General features: G+C 40.3%; 1 protein-coding gene and 1 long non-coding RNA gene across 9 annotated transcripts in view; one reads left to right on the top strand and one right to left on the bottom strand.

The window, feature by feature from the left end:
• Positions 1-20,277, top strand: part of LIMS1 (LIM zinc finger domain containing 1) — a 67,885-nt gene that overhangs the window by 25,396 nt on the left and 22,212 nt on the right. The window contains exon 1 of one of the 8 annotated variants that reach the window (XM_086880314.1): positions 2,171-2,287. The exons of 4 other annotated variants lie outside the window; for them this stretch is intronic. Coding sequence is in view for 2 of the 4 variants with exons in the window: in XM_086880309.1 (XP_086736435.1) it covers positions 10,083-10,186 (104 nt within the window). In the remaining 2 variants the exon portion in view is untranslated. Of the gene's footprint in view, positions 1-2,170; positions 2,288-9,020; positions 10,187-20,277 lie in introns of those variants that run through there. 3 more of the 8 variants (XM_086880313.1, XM_086880309.1, XM_086880308.1) reach the window with 3 other exon arrangements.
• Positions 12,220-20,191, bottom strand: LOC111922693 (uncharacterized). The gene is made up of 2 exons (XR_002860651.2): positions 19,846-20,191; positions 12,220-16,268 (listed from the first exon to the last, which is right to left on the bottom strand). It is a non-coding gene; the product is annotated as an uncharacterized LOC111922693 (long non-coding RNA).

The raw sequence follows: 20,277 nt of genomic DNA, 5'->3' as shown, positions 1-20,277 counted from the left end.
AGCAGTACTGGGGATTTGGCTCTACCTCTGTTCTGTAATTCCAGTTCATGTTGGCTTGCTAGAGGAGCAAAGAAAAATACTTTGCATCTGTGGAAATGTGGATATGAACCAGTGGTTCCCTTCTCTAGTTATCTTTTGCTTGTAGACTAACTTCTTGGTCTAATTCTATGCATAGTGCAGGTCCAGCCCCCTCTCTGTTACCTCAGGAGCTTCATGATCACTTCAGAGCCACATCTGCTGACTCCTTTTGCAGCAAGCCCTGGTGCCAGGAGCAGCTGATGGGCTTGGCTGAACTGTGTGACTTTGTCTGGAGCTGTTTGTGTGACTCTGCCCTGCACTTCCCATCTGGGCAACCACAGACTGCAACGATCTGTCACTGCCTATGAGCAGGGTCTCTCTCTGGGGCTGGTCTTGTTCTGCACTCAGTGGCCATAATTTTGTTCATAAGTTTTCTTTTAGCGCTGCCCTTTTGGAAAAAAAGTCGGTGAAAAAAGAAAGCCAACTATTGTGATGTGAACAAAACTGAAAAACATGGTTTAGCCAGGCCAACTGGTTAATGAATTGCTCAAACATGCTTTAAAACGTTATTTGAAGAGTTAATGCTTGTTTTCCTAGTTCCCTTTTAACGGATGCTTATTCACATTAACCATGAAGTGTTGCAGCTTTTACAGTTATCATGAATCAACAAACTGTCCTTGCCCTTTTATAAAAGCAGAACTGCTGGCATATGAGCAATATATTAAATAACATGAATTGCAGTAGCAACCAAGGCCTCTCATTCTGCATAACTGGTTTGTTGTGATTTTCTTCATCCTCAAGAACAAAATACTGTTTTTGTATTGACAGGTGCCACATTATTTTAAGAGCCACATTATTTTAAGAGACAAAGCTGTAGTGCATTTTGCCTAGGAGGGTAACCATCCAGTGATAAGTTTAATGAAACTTTACTGCAGCTTTTGTACTTGAAGGGTGTTTGCAGGAAGAGATAAGAAGTTCATATGGGGAAGTACTATGTGACAGTACGGGAAACAGCAGCTTGGAAAGATAATTTACATTGTTAATTTGACCACAGAAAAGGGTTAGCGATAATGTTAAGTGGCCTGAAGACAGAAATAGGAGCAAGAAACAGGATGTAGAGACATGATGAAGGAGAAGAAAAATGCAGTTCTGTTGGTATGGCATAGCATTATTTTGTGTATATGGTGAAAGCAGGTGGTAAGGAAACTTTCCTGTCTGACCATTTGGGAGGGCACACTGGCAGTCAGGGGACCGAAGCCTGAAGCCGTACTGCTGTACGAACAGAGATGGGGACAAGCTCTGCCTGCAGCATGTCCTGCATGTCCCCTGCAGAGATCAGGTTGTGGCCTCATTTCTTTGTCACTTATGGTGAGCAAGGTTTCAGGCTCCGCTTGTTACAGATCTATGTAGCAACTGGTGAGGAAAGGTTGATTTTAAGGGTATTCCTGCTTTAACCTGCAAAGGATTGCCTGAGGCCTTTGAGGTGTGCCAGGGATTCAGATTGCTTTAGCAAAACTGAGTTTAAGTCTCTGTCCATACAAGAGAGACATCTCAACACTTGTTTGTCTGGGCAGGTTAACTACCCTAACCTCCTCTGTGAGGTGGTGGTTGTTTTTTGTCCCCAGTTAGTCCTTGTCCTGTGCTGAGGTTGTTAGAGACGGCAGTAGTCTTGCAGTGTGTGACACTGCCTTCATCTCAGAAAAGAAGAAAATCAGAGGGTATTCCTCTTTCTCAGCAGGTGAGAAGGTGGGGAGATGCAGTCTTCCCACTCCACATGGCACTGACAGAGATGCTTGCGATAGGTTCAAGTGGCCCTGCTTGACTCTTTGCTGCTCATCAGTGATTCCAGGAGTTGCTCTTCCCATAAAAGGACCTGGAATGCTGTTCTGCTGTTCTTACAGTTTTGTACTTCTGTACCATGCGCTGATGGTATAATGAAAGTTATAGCCTTTCCTATGACATGGAAGGTTTGCTTCCTTCTCTGTCTTTCTCCATCTTTTGAGATGGAGAATTGGCATGACACAATTTGTGGAGCTGAACTGTGAATTTTGGTAGATTTATCCTTTTCTTTACAGCATCAAGTTTTTACAGGGTCAAAAAAGGAAGTGGTTTACTGAGTCACTTAAATTATTATTTTTTTTTAGAATTTATCACAACTACCAGTAATAACCACAGGGAAAACATACAGACAGTGGGCATTTGATATGAAGCTTTATATGGGAAAGGCTTCTCATTGTGAACGTGCTGCCAGCGAGGCTACAGGCTGACAGTAAGTGTCCACCTGGTCACTGGGGCTGAGGGTCTGGCTGAGGCATCTGCTGGGAGTGCACATTGTGCTGCCTTCTGGGCCAACAGCCTGGCTAGGAATTGTATGGACATTTAGTCATTCACAGGGAAATTCTTGGGAGCAGGAGGACTTTTACTTGCTGGGTTTTATTACTACTAACATCAAGCAGCATGGTAACAGATCTTTTAGCAAAGTTCTTTGTTGTTTTTGGAATGCACAGAGGTGTTTTGATATTTCCAGTAGTTTTTTATCCTTTTCTCACTGGGAGTGGTTTCAGAGACACTATTTTGTCCACACCCAGAACAGAGGAATCACGGTCAGTTTGAAGATACACCATTGCTGGTGGGTTTTCTGCTAGCTGAGGATGACAACACTGCAAAGGAGTAATTGAACCCAAAACTGTAATTCCAGTGTAAGGAAAAGATTTGTTTCACCTGTTCCAGAAATTGTGTTGTTTCTGGTGTGGTTGTGTTCAGAAGTCAGTAACTTTGCCAGAGAAGCAAAACTTTTACTGTAGTGCAGCTGTGCATTTTTGGTTTAAGGCTTTTGCTCTGATTTAAGAATCTTAATGCGCTTTAAAATATTATGAAAAATCCATATAAGATCATATTTTTATGTTTTATGCTGAATTCCAAAGTAATTTCTACAGCATTAAGGGAAGGGGGGGATGTCTTTTCCATTTTACATCATCCTGAATGTACAGTTTGAATTACTTTCATATCTTTTGCACTGGGGTTTTCTTCCCCAGTACAGATTTTTCTGCTTGGATGTGAATTACAAGTTTTAATAATTTCAAAACCAAAATGTAAGTACTTAAAAATTAAGATTTTTTTAAAGTTGTTAAAAATTGCACCTTGCCTGTGATTTTCAAGTGTTTTTACATGTATTCAGCTTCATTCTTTGTAGACACCTGTAGACACCTACTTTCTGTATTTTGCTTTAGAGAATATATTAGTTCTTGTATACAATAAACCATCATACTACAGATTTCTGAGCATTTAAAGGTGATAATCTCTAGGGAAGCAACATTTTCTACCTTTCTTGGAAATGCTGGTCAGAGTATAGAACCACTTTTCAGTATGTCTGACCCGTGCTGTCTCAAGTGTTTTCTCTGTGCCCTTACTACCTCCTCCCCTTTCCTCTTAATGTGTTTTCCCTGCCTTGGTTTTTTGGGCAGTAGGGACTGTGTGAGGTGGCTGAGTGGTGTGTTTACAGGCATGGAGTCAGGATCATTGCTTCTTCTGGGCTGCTAAATTGACCGTCCCTCAGCATACAACCAGCAGCATTCAAAGGCTCTGGTGCCTGCCCTCTTGGGAGCTCAGGGTTGGATTGTCCTTCTAAAACACCAGCCCTTGGATCTGTGGAGTAATGTCACCTACTGCTTTCATGGTTGTATTTGTTTGTGTGCCAGGAGGTGGTGGTGCCTTCAAGCCACGTGCATGTTGTCAGGGTTACCAGCACCTGTTCCAGCCCTCTCAAGGGGAGCATACTGTCTTCTCTCCTTGGCATTTCATTTCAGTATAAGGACAAAAAACCTTGATGAGAAGCTTTTCTTTCTCTGCTTGTAATGGAGCGTTAGTCATTTGAAAAGTATTTGTAAGACAGAAGGCAAAGGGTCCAGGAGAGCAATTGCTGGTAGTCAATAGAGAAAGCAGTTTACAGGCTGCTGTAGTCTTGTTTGCATTTTTTTAACTGTGATGTTTGGAGAAAAATTAAAATTTCCTAATAGTCCCATTCCTTTGATGAAAGGCCAAAGTCAGTTTGGCACCTGTTTTAAGATGTCCCACTAGCTCTCCACCTAAACTAGGGCTCAGCAATTATCTGATATGTCTCAGTCAGCTTTTCTGCACTCCTGGAAGAGCTTGCTGGCTTTCGGGACACAAACCTGACTGCCAGAGCAGGTATCTGGGGCAGCAGCTCTGGGCAGTTTCCTGTTTCCTTCATTTGCTGCCTGTTTTCTAGGTCGGCTTCTTCTTTCTTTCTTTTTTTAATATTTTTTAAATTTTTTAATTTTTAATTTTAAAAAAAATAAAATAAAATATTTGAATTAAATTTTTTTTTTTTAACTTGGAGTTTTCTTCAGTCTTTTGTAGCATCTACTGGGGAATTTCTAACCACCCAATAAGCCATGGGGACTTTTTCCCTCATTTGCAGAGGTAATTTATCCCTTCATACATCATAATAGAATAAGTGCAATTAGAGTGCAAGTAGAAGTAAACTTCTTTAAAGATAAGACTTTTCAGCTTAGGATCTTCATGCATCATAGCCAAGGTTCTTAAATGCAAAAGGTGGATTTCTGACTGGCTTTGAAAATCTCTGTTGGGAAGAGGCTTTCAATTCCAAGACAGTAAAAATTACTCTGAAGGGTGGGTCCTGGATCTAGAAATGCCAGTTGGGAATTGCTTGTGGGTTTTTTCCATGTGCTCTAGGCTGTGAAAATTAATCTAAACTGTGGTTTTATTGGCTTTAAACTTTCCGTCTCCTCATCATTTTGGTGTGGTTTTTTTTTCACTTTCTTTTTTAAGATGTTACCCCATGATATACAGTATGATATATGAGTAATTTTACCCATTTTAAGGCATCAACTGTTTACCAGCTTGTCACTCTTTTTTTTAAGAGGCTTACGTTCAAATTGCAGGACAAAACTGACTCATGCTGTGTCACACTTTCTTCTTTGCACACCTACTCATGCATGGATCATCTGCTGATTAACAGCATAAATTTCTGTCTATAATGCCAACTTGCATCTTCACCCGCTGGTCTCTCATTCATCTCTGCTCTCAGCTTGGCCCCAATCTAATTTACTGAAGTATGTGTGGGTTAATCCTCTGGCTGTAGGAAGAAATAACGGCACGAGAAACAAGGCAGCATTTTCCCAGTAGAGGGAGGTATAGTAAAGCTCAGCCAAAGTAGGTTTCTGCTTGTTGGAGAAAGTGTGCTTTTTGCAGGGCTTTTTCCCCCTGCTGAATATAACAATCCATGGAGTAGCATGTGGAGAGAACTTGGAGAAGAAAAGCAAAATACCTTGCTCCACGTTCAGGCAAACAGATTTTCCCATATTCGCTTTTATAATTTTTTTTATTATTATTATTGGAATAGAGTATGTGGAATGAGAGCAGGGATCTCTGCCATGCTTCACCAAAACCTTGTGGGCCATCAACCATGGAGTTGGAGATGCCTTTGGTACTGCCAGGATGAGAAAGGACCGCTGTTCTCACCGCAATAACCCTGCCTTCCCTTTGCCCCATTAAATCCCAAAAGACTTCAGTGGGTTGAGTGCATCACTGCTCTGAAGAGTGCTGAGCACACCATAGAATCATAGAATGGTTTGGGTTGTAAGGGACCTTAAAGATCATCTAGTTTGAACCTCCCCTCCCCTGCAATGGGCCAGTACACCTTGCACTAGACCAGGCTGCAACCGTCAACCGGTAAAAAAAAGGTTTTTACTTTACATTGTATGGCAGGGACAGGCATTAGTAGATGAGGTTTAACAAAAACTGAGTAGTTAAACTACTGTTAAATTTCAGCAATCCCACTTAGTTAGCTGGAGCATGGACATAAATCCATAACTCTGCTTTGTAGTGTGGACATAGATAGATCAAGTGCCTCAGTACTTAGCCTAATCTGAAGATTAAATTTTCATGCTTCAGGATTGATTTATTGCTGAGTGGAACACGGGAAGAAACATCAAAACGGATGTTGGAGTGACATTAAACAAGGAAGGAAACATGCCGTTAATTATTTAACTCCTTGAATCAACAGTTTAGGCTCCCATGAAGCTTTGAAATTTTAGTTTCAAGGTGTGTGTCCTTAGCATTTGTGCTTGGTATTCACCCTCTGCATTTCATTTTATCACTAGCTGTCCCAGCAGGGACCCACAGTGTGCTACACTATTCCCTGACACCCAAACCCATCTGTGGGGACTAATTCTGCAGCTCCAGAGAGGTGTGAAGCTTTGCTGTCAGCACATCACTTGGGTGCTTCAGGTATTCTTACAAAACTGCCAGAAGGGTTATTGCCACCTTCCTTCATTTTCTGCAGTGAGCCCTTCATTTATGTTTAAGTCTTTTCCTTCACTTTAAAGAGTGCTTTCTTCCAAATCTTTTGAAGAGTAGTAGAAAACAGTCACTCTTGTACACATTCCTCTGGAAACTGATTCCAGTGATAAGCTGGAATGTGAGCGATGAGGGGATGGAGGAATGTGCTTCCATTTGAACATGCAGCCACCGTGTAACTGTGAGTACACTACAGGCATTCCTATAGTGTTCTTGGAACACTCTTCTGATTATTGTTTTGACTGACTGTGCTGCCATGAAAACATTTTTTTCTATTGATTTGAAAATTTAATTGAAATTTAGTATTTTTTTCAAAGTTTGAAAAAAAATCCAAAAAACAAGAACATGCCCCTAGAGGGAATAAAAGATGACACACATCGACTTTTGTGTGTGAAATAAGAGACCTAAAACTTCATCCTTTCTGGTTTCTATAGTTAGTGTATATTCTCTGTAAATACAGGTTCAGGAGGAAATGTCCTGAATTTAAAGCACGTGACATTTATTGTCATTCCTAAAGTTAATTGCATGTTTTTTTCCAGCATCCCGAATTGCTGTTCACATCCTTTTGAATGTAGTGTAAAGTAGCCAGCCATAACCTATCCTCAAAGGTTTTTAAACTGGAAAATTCTGCTGAATACCTAGCATCACCAGAACAGCAGTACTTTCACAGAAATTTCAGGAAGAACACTAAAGACCTGGAATATTAAGATTAATGCTCTGTAGGACTGCAGTGAAAACTTGACTGTGAGCCTTGTCCCACATAATAAGTTATTTACTGCTTGTGATCAGTGAAGGCCTGCATACTTTCTGTCTCAGTTCCACCTTGTGCTGGTTAGACATGGGGAAATATTTTCCACTACCGAAAGACAAGTTCCACTGTGGTTATCCATCACATCACAGTAGCAATGTTGGCTTTCTCTGAGGGTAGGAGGATGGTCAGTTGCATGAGGGAAGAGTCACGCACTGGAAAATGAAGAGTAAACCTTCAAAGTACAGGATATACGAAGGTTGTGCATTACTAGTAATGAGAAAAGCTATGGTAACTTGGCTGGTCCTCAAAAATTCTGATGGAATGTGGAAGGTCCAAGTGGCCCCATCCCACATGAGAAGAATGTAATCTCTCAGAAAAAGAATTATAAACAGCAGATAGGGGCTCAAAAGTAAAAAGGGGTGTGGGGAGCAGGAGGCACTCACTGGGGAAGCTCTTGTTGGAGAGCCAGGTCTACCCAAGTTGCTTTGTGGGAGCATTTAAATGAGTTAGTCAAGAAATAACATTTGCATTCTGCAACATCTCTGCAAAAAACACCCTTATAACTTGTATTTGATACTCAAACGCAAAAGCTTGACTGTTTGGGTAAATTCAGATTTGAAACCTTGTCTCTTGTGAGGATTCGTGGGCAATCCCACAGGGCAGAAAACGAGACCAGTTTGCATTTCTTCTTGTAGAAAGCTTTTATGTTGTTCTGAAGCCGTCCAAGAAAGTGTTTTCTGTATCAGCACAGATCCCTATTGGAGTTTGCTGAAGAGGCCTGTGAAATGGAGCTATGGAGCTGAGACACCAGGCTTCCTTGGAAAACCATATTTCTCTCCTTTATATTTAGGTGGATTTGATCTGTATAACAACTCATTTTTGTGTCTGGACATGATGTATTCCTTTAATTTGCGTGCTCTGTCTTGGTGCAGCTCTGGTTTCCAAGGATATTTGAGTAAAAGTTGTTGCCAAAGCACAGCAACTGCTCATGCAAATAAAAGTTTAATGAAGTGATGTTTTTCACTCTAATGCAATGTGCAGCAAAATGGGTGAAGAATTGTGTTTTTAGTTTTTATTGTTTTGTGTCATGTTTAATACAAAAGTATTCAGTATATGCTGAACAGATGGCTACTGTAGTGAATAAGAATCTATGAACAAATTTATAAGTAATAGTTTAATTTCAATAGTTTACAAAGAGCTTTTTCACAGAAAAAAATGTACTCATCACCTTCTAGATTATTGTCTAAAACTGATAATTTGGACAAAAATAAGTCATTTGTACACAGATATTTAAAGCAGAGTACAAACTGTTAGGAATCAATGCTGCTGTGCCATGAACATCTGCAATCTGCCATCCTGAACCTCCACTCATAACAGCATTAACTTTTCATTGGATCACTGATTGACTGACTGCAGGCAATTGGCATTTAATTATGTTTAAGTTTATCCTACTGTGTAATGAGAAACAATTTTAAATACTTCATTTGAAACTGGAATGCAGCGTGTTTAGGCAAATACTGTGATTGTTCTTGCTTTTATTTTCTGAGGATAGACGCTCAGATGTGTGTAGCTCATTGACAGCTCAGTATGCACAACCTTCTAACATCATATAAATCACTTCAAATTTTTGCAGCCATTATCTATTTGTCATATTCCATGATTCCTTTTCCAAAAACTCTTGTTATTTTTCCATTGTGTGATGTTTAAAATTATGTGCTGATGACATTTCAGACTGAAGTACACTGATAGTATTATATAAAATTACTGTGTTTGTGTTCAGTCTGGTAATCTCAACAAAATTGATATATCATTGATATATCATAGTATCATAGTATATCATATATATGTATATATAGTATATCATATGTATATGTATATATAGTATATATTTTATATATATATATATATCATACTATATCAATACCCAATATTAACAGTCCTTGCAAATTGTTGTTTCTTGGCTTTTACAAAATGCAAGTTTATTTAGGAAACACACCTTCCTCACCATATAGACATAAAATCTCTGAATTAAATTTTTGTTTATATGTGTCAAGAATAAAGTCAAAGAAATTGTAAACATTTTTCAAGAAGCCATAAGCTTTTTTGAAGCCTCCTGAAATTAAGTGTTTTATTTACTACTAAAAATTTACTAAGTGAAATGAGATACAGAGCTTGCAAAATTCCCTGCTTTCCTGCCTCGCAGGAAACTTCTAGCGCTTCCATTCCTGTTTTACAATTACACAGGACACTCCATCACTACAAAATGTGACAAAATGGTGTAGTGGTTGTATTTTGACAGCTGAGAGTAGGAAGAAAATTACATTGTGGTTTTCTTCTGATTTTCAAGGTAGAAAAAGAAAACGCATATTGCTGTTGCATTTCCAAAAGAGCATTTTAATCCTAGTTACTGAAGTTCCTTTGCGGCGCACTTCGCTGCATTAACCTCCCTGTCAGAGCTTGCCAACGTGCTTGAGTAACTCTGAATTTTCATAGCTCTAATGACTTACCTTTTGTCATAAATTAGAGCAGGAAAGAGTAAACAGCTCATCGCAGTCCTGGAGATGTGTAGCTTCTTGCGGAAGAGCCGCCTGCTTTGCCCAGCACGGGGCAGGGTCGTGCCTGTCGGAGCCGTGAGAGTTTGAGGAAAGCTGGAGGGAAGGGGGTGAGCTTGTCGCACACATCCCTTAGGTGTGATCAAGTGATAAAGGAAATGTGGTGCCCTTTGGGAGGGTGTGTACCTATGGGAAACAGGAAGCAGCTCTGCCTGCCCTGCCTGCCTGCAGAGGTTGGTGGCTCCGGCGGGCGCAGGTGTGCCGACACACCGCCCAGCCGCTGCTCTCCAGGCATCTTGGCAGGCGCGCTCCTCGGCTCCCACAGCTGGGAGAGGCGGGGGAAAGAAACCCAGCCCAAAGCCAAAACACCCCCCTCACCTTTAAAAAAAAACAACCAACCCTCCTCCAGGTAGGGGAATATGACGGCCTTGCAGCTGAAAGAGTTGTCACATTCGGGTCTGTACAGGAGGAGACGGGATCGTCCTGACAGTGTCCTGCCCGGGTCACAGGAAGAGAACCTGAGGTGAGTGTGAATGGACGGTACTGACAGGGCACCGAGCCTTTCTCTGCTGCCCGCTTGCTTCGGTGGTTTTTACAAACAAAATGCACCCACAGCTCTGGAAAGTCACTGCAAAACACATGGATTGAGAAGCAGCCCCGAGGCACGACAGAAAAACCCTGAAAGTGGGATAGCAGGAGCCATGGGGTGACCTTGCGCATTCTGGCGATGGTGTGCCAGCCTTCCCTGACTCTGGGAAGGGCAAATGTTAGCCGCTGTTTACTTCGGGATCCCTTCTGACGGCCAGCACTCGGAAGTAAATAAACGTTTTGGAGCCTGACAACTTTGCTCCGTCTGCTTTGAAGTTAGTTCTGGGTCACCCAGGTTCTGTGGGTTGTGCTGCCTCTAGGGTCTTGGTACAGTCCCTGCACCAGGCTGGAGCTGGGGTGGCTGCTGGGCTCTGCATCTCTTCATGGGGGGCTCTTTGCTGTGGAAAGAGCTTTAGACAAAAGAATGCTGCAGGGCCACTTAGCCTACCTTTGCTGAGCAAGGGTGACCAAAAATCAGAAAGCCATTTAATGTCTGGGGTTGTCTTCCTGATGCGGTGAACCTTTTGAAAAAAATTAACAATGAATTTGCAAATAGCCTCTGTTTGCAGCATTAAAATTAAAGATCTGTTTGCAACTTGAGTTAAGTGCAGACGCCCCCACAAAAAGAGTAAAAATGCTAAGATGTTTTCCTAAGTGTGCTCAGCATGAAAGCAATCTATTCCCACTTCAAGCTTCTCAGCAAAGGAACCTTGTGTATCTGCTAACAAAAGCCTCAGTGGAAAGGAAGTACTTCCTATCTCCTAATGCCTGTCTCATTGTATTTTTAGATTATTTTTCCTAGGTAGTGGTTGTGCATCAGGTTGGAGTGCTGTATAATTTGAATAGTTGTTACTGTGCTTTTGTGAACTGCATTAGTGATTTCAGAAGAATGGTTACTTAGATCTAGGGGATTTACTCTTTTATTACAACTAAGCACCTTAATCATGGCAAAATGCATGATTGTAACTTAGAGAGATTATTTGCCATGAGATGTCAGAAATATATCACTTCTAGGAGTGTGTTAACTTGCAGGTCTGGTATGTGTGTTTGGTATCTCTTTGTAGTATTAATTCTGAATTGATTTCTGAGATGAATTTCTAATAGCATTAGTAGTATATATGTCATATTCATATGACTGCAGTTGGAAGAATAACCAGACTTAGCAGAGTAAGAGATGTGCAGAGATTCTTGACATTTTGACATTTAGTTTCTTTTGTAAAAACTAGAAATGAAGAAAAATAGATCTATTTGGAGAAGAGAAAGCCTCTTTCTAAAACATATACATAAAAATGTGTATTAGCTCTGTATGGTTGTGTTGCTGTTATTACAATGCATATCCAAGATAGGAATTAGACCATTTTGGGCTGGACAGGGGGAAGGGATATATTTACTGCACCAGTAGAAATCTGTGTATTTTAATCTCCTGAGCCTCTTCCATTTAAAGATGAGAAATACATGAAATAGGGATTGGTCTTGAGAAATAAAATCCAAATTGGAGGAAATAGTGAATCAGGGGCTTGTGGATCAGTGGAGTGCAGAGTGTTGGAGGTACAAGAAGGTGACTAGAACATGGTCAGATGATGCTTTTAAAGCATAGGGGGACAACCCATACCTGAAAACAGAGCTTATCTTATGTTTGCTAATAGCTTAAGCTGGTTCTTATTCAAACTAAACCTTGCTCCTTCCTAACCATATTCCTAACCCCTGTTGTGATAGTTCAGCGTGTTGCAAGGCAGGCTTGTTTGTAATTTTTACTGCATTCTCCATGACAAAAGCCTGTGGCATTATACATACAGAATTATGACATATCAACAGGGCAAAGAGCAATTGGGAACAAAGACAAGAAGCTCATTAGTTTTCTAAAAATGGAAACCTCTAGTTTTTTCTTATATTCTCCCAGTGCCACTTAGATGCCTGTCCTTAGCAAATACTTTCAGAGTATCTAGAGTCCACAAGAAAGACAAGAGGTTTCTTTTATGTCTGCTAAATATATCTTGCCATCCATGGCTTTTTAATGGGCTCTCATAGTATCTCTCTCCAGTTCTTTGTTCTAATGCCTTTGTATTCTGTTTTACATACATATTAATCCAGATGTGTTAAATAATATCAGCCCTCCAGCAACAGTTCACTGAAACATGCTTTCTCAGTTCAAGTAGTGTTCTTCTAATCCTGGGCCAAAATATACTCAAGATGCCAGTGTCCCCAGGTCACCCTTTGAGAACTTCTGTACTTAAAACCTTTAATTTCAGCTGCTGGGTCCAGCCATCACAGCAGGAGCCAAATGTGCTTGGTAGGACAGGGATCTGTGTACCTGCAAACTTCAGCTGAGACATAGCCAAGTGTTGGCATTTCAAAGCAGCTCAGCAGGACTTGGTGCCAAAATTCTGCCTTTTTTCTTTCCTGGGAATGTCAGTGTCATTTGTTTTTAATTTGTGTGAGATTACTATATAATTATATAATAATTAGGGAACTATGAAACAATGTACTGAAACTCCTAAATGTGCACCAGAACATATGTTTGTCATATAATGTATCACATACATTTAATTTGTCCTGACAGCACAGCATATTGGTGGGGATGGGAAATACGGCTTCTCTTTCTGTGTCACTCCCTGCATCTCTTCACAAACCCCATAATCTCTCTGGCAGCCTTTTAATCTGCTGCTAGAGATGCAACTGGTACTTTGCTGATTTTTAGGGAGCTGCAGCCTGTTTGTGCCATGTAAAAGGTGGTCTGGATAGCCCATCCTTTTCTTGAACTTGCAAAGTACAAAAAAGTGCTTGGTTTAGAACTCCAATGAGGTTGGGATGCTGAATGCAGACCTCTCTTCACCTGCTTGAATAGACTCACCATCTCATAAACCTCAATTATACAGGATGCTCCCCGGGTGCAGAGTTCAAAATGCAGGAGGATGCCAGGCACCTTCATGTCTCTCCTGTGTGCAACTTGTCAAGCCGTCCTTGAACTAAATGCAACCTGAAAAATCTGCTTTTCAGAAGAGACTGTTCTGAAGACTTGTTCTTTTCCAACTATATTGGTTTAATGGGAAAAAGATGGCATCTCCTGTAGGTCTTGTCTTGCTTTGTTTTTTGAAACAGCATGTAAAAAATTCTGACTGTATGCTGAGCTATTCTTTCTTGCTTTTCTCAGCAAACAGGATGCAAAGGAAATTGTACACATATATTTATGATTAATCATTAGGAGTCACTTAGCAATAGCAGTATGCTTGCTATTTTTGCTCTTTCCCTTTCTCATCCCATGGGTTTTTGTGCAAATAGAATGATTCCTCTAAAAGAATTGATACTATTAATTCTCAAGGCTCAGTACAAGGTACTAACAAAAGCAGAGGCAAATATCTTAGGAGTTTTTTTTGCAATTACACTTAAAAATTAATTTTATCAGTTAGCTACTATCTGTAGTTCTCTTTCCTAAGTTCATATGCATTCAAATGCCATTTTGAAGAGGTTAGTCTCAAGTTTTTACCAAATTTCAGCATTTACAATAAGTAGTCATTGATGAGCTTCCATCAGTAGCTGTCAGGTCCTCATAGCTCACTGCTCTGTTCTGTGCAGAAAGCATTGTAGATGTTTTCTATATTAATAGTTTTAAAGTATCTGCATTCCCTTTGCTTTCTGCTGGTGAAGCTCATGGGTACATGTGTGTGAGTAGGTGCAGGCAATCTTCTGCTGGATCTGTTCAGGCTCCTGCCTGCCTCTACACATTGACTCCCGGCTGGAAGGCATGTGGATGTGCCCGAAAATTTCAAGCACAAAGACTTCCTTGCAGGCGAAACAGGAGGCATAAGCACATTGTTACGTCCCAGTGAGCCTTTGGGGGATAGGCTCTGCACAGCAAGCCTTGTAGATGTGTGTAAAAAGAAACAAATGAATAAAATTCCCCCCAATGGCAGTACAGTAGGGCTGTCTCCCTTTCTTTATGAGATACAGCATTCAGGAGTTGTGCAAGGTCACAAATCTCTGTAACCTGCCATCAAAAGTCACATGTAGCAGCCAGACAAGGTGTACAGCTGTCTCCAGCCATCCAGCTCTGAAGACCTGCTCTTCCTAGGAAGAAGGAGTGAAAATGATGGTCAGGGACTGTCTGGAAACCAGAGACCTGTTGAACCTTCAGATGCTTTGGGGTACCGAGAGCAGGTTAAGGAGAAAATAAGTGATCTGTATGCACCTGGAAGCTTACTTAAATTTGATTTTTCCAGGTAATGTTTCTTTGTAGCATCACCAGTGTTAACATTTATATGTCTGCTTTCTGTGAGAGTTGTTTAACTTGCTCACCCTGCCAGTGTCATCAGGTGAAGCAATAATTATTCCATACCTTGGTTAAAAAAGTGAATAATTTATTAAAGCAGGAACATCTTTAAAATAAGTGCTAAGAAAAAAAAATTGTGCTTCTCCCTAATAACTCTGCTAGAATAGTGGAGAACTGAGTGCTATGAATATTCATTTGAATCAGGTGCTTGGGCGTTCTGAACTAAGAAACACTTGAGCTTGTCTGCTAGCTGCTCTAATTGAAGAAGGGATTTCTCCATGTAAATGTAACACTGAATTGGTACCATTAATTAGAGTAACTTACAGCCAGCAAAAATATGTTTCATGGTTGGATTTAAATATTGGGATACCTAGAATTTGCTTTGCACCTTAGTTATAATTATGAACATGACTTGAGGCTTTACTGTTCATTTGTTCTGTACTTTTCATTGCTCTAGGGGTTAAAATAACTCCTAAGGAACACACCCTTTTTTGCCTGCCTTCTTTCTCACCCCTTGTCTCCTACCTTGCATAACAACTAAGTGATTTTGCTTGACTTGCTAGCCTGAACTATCACCTCTCATGACTCCAAATATCTGGAGGTAGCTGCTTGTGTAACATCAACCAAAGCAGTAACTGCTTTTCTTCTTAAATCTATCATTTTAGTTGACATATAAGCTTCGATTAGGATTTAAATTATAGCAATTAAGATTTTCACTGCTCTTATTTACAGGTTTAGCTAACTAAAGGTAAATTGTGCATTTCTTTCACTGTTGTTATCATCGTGTGTCCCGATGATACCTAATCAGAGGTGTCCTCTAAAGAAAAGGTACTGTGATTGCTTATTATTCTTCATTATAATTAAGCTGTCCTTTGAATACAGCCTGTCACACTGAAGTGAATTTACACACAGAAGAGAAAAACTGAATTATGTCAGTGTTACCACTTATTAAAAATTACTGACTTGCAGGTATCTGGGAGAAAAGTTTAAAGGTTGTAAGTTTGGATTCCCTTTCTGTATATTTTTTATTTTGTTTTCTTGAGGTCTCTGAGCTGTTCTAGGAAACCTGAAGCTAACTGACACAGTGTCCTCAAGAGGACCGTGAGCCTTTTACATGATGCTTTCCAGGCATTGGAACAGCTTGCCAAGTATGCTGCTTCTGAGGATGGCCAAAGGTTGATTCTTGTGAAGGGAGGTAGAAGAAGAGTGAGCCTTTTATGGGATTGCCCTTGGTAGTAACCCCAGCTTGCTACCAGCTGTGGCTCAGACACTTCCTATGGAGTTTGTGGCATTCAGTGTTTTTTCCTTCAATTAACTCCTCTGGTCTTGCCTTGCACCCAGCAGTCTCAGGGCATTTATTTAAGTCACTCAGTGCTTTGACTTTTCATGTGTATTATCTGATGGTGTAGTACATGGGGTTTTTTTCCTTGCTTGATTCGTCATAGCAGCTTTAGGCTGCCGTTGTTCAGTTTTCATTATTTTATCTGAGAGTTTTGTAGAAATTCTTATTTTAGGTAGTTGCTGGTTGAATTCTGACATGATGGCTTTAAATATAATGCTCTATGAGCGGGGCTTTTTGATGATACTGCTCAATTTTGCCAGCAGATTCAAAGTCATCCTGTGATGTGTCTTTATAGATGAACCTTTCTGATCTTTTGGAGCCTTTTGTCCAGCAAGAGAAATTTGGTTTCTGACTTTTGTGACATATTTCCTTCTTCTGTTTCTGGCTGTCCTAATGGTCATAATAGAGCTAGGAAAAAAAATGAATTAACAACTTTTTATTATTAACCTCAAAGGAAGTAACATACTGGCAGACACAGATAGCAATACCTGGCAGCATTTCTCGGCTTGTGCTTTTTTAAATGAAAGATTCAAAACATTTAAACTGCTCCAGCAAGGAATGAGTGGACAAAGGTAGAGCAAATGTTAAATTATGTTTGTCTTTTCTAGCATGTGAAATCCATGCATGCCACACTCTTCATAGATCATAAAGTTCTTGATCCCAAGGTGAGTCTACCTTTTGAACTCTGTTTCTATGCAACTATTGGATTCCCACTCAGAGTCATGCCTCAAAACTGCTCTGGCTGTTCCAGTACAGGAAGTTTGTGTTGAAAGCTGTTTGTCCTGCACAATATTTGGCTTTTCAGTTTTTGTTTGAACAAAGTTTTTGTTGAAACAAAAATTTTTTGTTTCTTCTCCCGGATTTCAGAAACTGAAGTGAAGCATACCCTATATTTCTGATACATTGTAAAACTGGTCCTAATACATATACTTTTTTAGAGGACTTTGTAGCAGTGCAGCTTCAGAATAGGATAACTCCATGAGCTACCAAGTTGTGGATTATGAATTTTGCCTGAAATGTACAAGTGTTTGCATAGTTTTAAAACTCAAATGCTTTCTAAAATGCTTTCTAAAGCTACTCCTCAGATTATAACAGGGTATGTAGCAAAGCAGAAGGAGGCATGGCAGGGCTCGAATCCCTCTGATTGAAAGCACAAAGCCCTGTCATCTTCTCTCTTTCCTTTGCTTCCATTCTGTCAAGCAAAAAAACCCACTGTTCTTTTGAATGATCCCAGCAGTATATTCTTTTAAGGGGTAACTTCTATATCCTCTTCCATCATACAATAGCTACTGTAACTGTCCACTGCTGCTTTACTCATTGAGGATTAGTCAGGTGTTGGGACAGAAACCATTGCTTAAAAAAAACCTGGCAAAAAAGTTTAAAAAACCTTGCCAAACTTTCTGCTAGAAAAATGCATGGAAGTCTTGCTTTGTACAAACTGCTACTGAAATTCATTCACGTTTGCTTGACAAAAATGCTACTAGCATTGAATAGCTAATAAATAAGATGAAGACCTTTAGTTTGCATTACCCTAAATTTTAAGAATGTCGTAATGAAGTCAAAATGCTATTTTAGCTTTACTTGTTGATACATTACTCATTCTTGAGTCTCACGAACATAAACTGCGTCTGGTTGTTCTCTTGGCAGTTGAACATGAAGGCTATTATTTCATGCTGCAGTATTGGCTTAGCTGTCTGCTATCCTCTCTAGGTTTTAAAGCCTGGTGATGCTGTAGTGAATGTAGGAAGAGAAAAATGTGAAACCAAAACCTGGAGTGACTAATAGTTACAAGTTGGTATATGTGTGAGAGAAGAGGAACAGCTGAGATGTTTTCTGTAGCACATTGTACTTCTGCTCAAAATTAATTTAGGCAATGAAAAACTTTGTGCTTCATCATATAGAAGCTCAAACTAATGAAAGTGAGAAGACATCATGTTGCTTAAAGTGTAGATTAATAGTAATAGGTAATAAGTAATAAAAGATGTCTGTGACGTGCAGGTTACTGAAGCTGAAGGTCAGTCCTCAGCATGGTGTCTCCAGTGGAAATGTGACTATAATAAGGATGTTGCTGTGAGCTGGAAATCCTGGTGTTGCAGTTCTCTCTGCCCTACAAGGAGCTGCGTGGATGTACTGGAAGTCTCTCCTGATTGCTGGGGTGTTATGTTGAGTCATAGTATTAATTATAGCTCCTAGATGAACTGCTCGGGTCATGGTGTTCAGCTTGTCAAAACATTGGTTCCACACAGTGCAGGCAGATGACTCAGGCACGATCAAAGGCTGGCATTTGCCATTACGCTTAGGATTCAGTGGAGGATTTTTGGTGGATATCAGTGACATGAACTGAATATTGGTGCTAGGAAACCATTACCCTAAAGAGAAATATGTTACTGCATCATTTTAGAATCACAGAATCATTTAGGTTGTTACAACCTACTAAGGTTATCAAGTCCAACCAGTAACCCAGCACTGCCAAGTCCACCTTTAAACTGTGTCCCCAAGTGCCACATCTACATATCTTTTAAACAGTTTCAGGGATGCTGCCTCCACCACTTCTCTGGGCAGCCTGTTCCAATGCTTGACACCCCTTTGCATGAAGAACAAAATTTAATGTCAAATCAAAACCTCCCTTGATACAACTTGAGGTTGTTTCTTCTTGTCCTGTCACTTTTTTGGAGCTTGGTGTGGACCCGATCTTCTCTCTTTGACCTTGAAAAGATGGTTCTTTTCACAGAGTGTCTCAGGGACATTTGATGTGCAGCCCCTAGTACTGAGTGGGTGACCTTTTATATTATTCTTAAATTGGAAATAAGGCTGTAAATATTATATAAAATGCATCAGTGCAAATGCATCCTTAAAATTTATAGAGTTGGAAGAATTTGGATACAGAACTTGGATATCATAATGAAGTAGGCATACAGTCGATTACACAAGGTGTAAATTTCAAGAGTAACCCATAATATGCTGTGTGTCATGGAACACAAAATTATTGGAGTTCCTGAGCTTCTCATATATGATACTGCGTTTGTTTTGTTTTTCCTGTCTGCACAGGATTAAGAAAAACAGTAGTGGGTGAAGAAGAGATGAATGTTTTAAAGAGCATCAAATATCTGTACACAGAAGTCATTACTTGATTTATACAGAGCATGGCTTCATTTGGTAATACTTATAACCAGCAGGAAGAAAACACAATACTTTGCTGAAATATTACTTAGAACAGGAAAATGCTGTAGTTGGATATTGCTCTCCCTTTCTGCAAATTCTGTCAGAGGCTGATACTTCACTGTGCCTGAATGACTGATAAACATTGCGTGGGAAGCTGCTGCTTACCTGTCTATTCCAGTTATATTTACTTCCTTATGGAGAGATGGAATGTGAACCTTCTCTGTTTGCAGAGACCAAAGCATTTTTTGGACATGTTTATACTAGAATAAATTTATACTGAAGGATATGAAGCAACTAGAATTGCTTTTTTTGTTTGCCCTGTTTAAACTTCCACCACATAAGCTTAATTATGCATTTTGAGGTGAAGACTAAAGAATGAAACTTCCAGGAGCACTCAGAATTCACCTGATTTTTACTGCAGTGGTTTCAAGATGGTTTTTCATCATTTTTAATAGAAAAAGTAGTTAGAGCTGCACTGAGCACATGTGAAAATCCTACCTGTAATGTGCATTTGAATTATATGAAGGATTCATATCTTCTTTCAAACTGCCTTAGGAGACTAGCTTAACACGGAAAGTATTTTATTGCTTAAGAGATAAACAATTGCAGCAACCAGAACCCAAGAATGTTTTTAATTTCAATAAAGAACCCCCACAAAAGGTCAACTAGTGCTTTAAAATGTCGATGCAGAAATCAGAGCAGGGCACTGCAAGCCCACGCATCTTTTGCAGTCAAACTTCTGTTCTAGGTTGTTCTGTATTTTGCGTGTGAGAGTCCCTGCATATCATCTGTTAATACATCATTAAAATGAAACCACACGTACCTGTGAGGGAAGTGGTGGGACGCACTGCTTACTCATCCCCCCCGCCTGTCCCGACGGTGCACTGATATGTCACGGTGGCACAAATAGGTTGCCAAGCAGCAGCTGCCTTTGCCAAGCACCTTGTTTGGAGCCGTGACTGCTCCGCACACAGCTATTTGTGGCACGGAGTGAAATGCTCAGCGGGCTTGGCTGGCCACCGAGCCGTCTCTGTAAGAGTCCCCAGCAGCTCTGCCACCGGCATGGGCAGCCAGATTGGAAAGCTGTCCAGAGAAAGCAGCGTGGAGTGAGGCGGCAGTCATCCGTCAGCACGGATTAGGCAGTGCGCCTATTTTTGCTATTGTTTACCAAAGCCCTTTTGGTAACTGTAGTGGAACGCTACTCCCTCCCTCTTCTACCATTTCCTTCAGCACCTTCCAAAACCACCAGTTTTGC

The sequence above is a fragment of the Cyanistes caeruleus genome, chromosome 3, assembly GCF_971803275.1.
Source record: "Cyanistes caeruleus chromosome 3, bCyaCae1.hap1.1, whole genome shotgun sequence".
NCBI classification, from domain to species: Eukaryota; Metazoa; Chordata; class Aves; order Passeriformes; family Paridae; genus Cyanistes; species Cyanistes caeruleus.
Note: the sequence above shows the minus strand (reverse complement) of the source record. Positions and strands in the feature narration are given on the sequence as shown.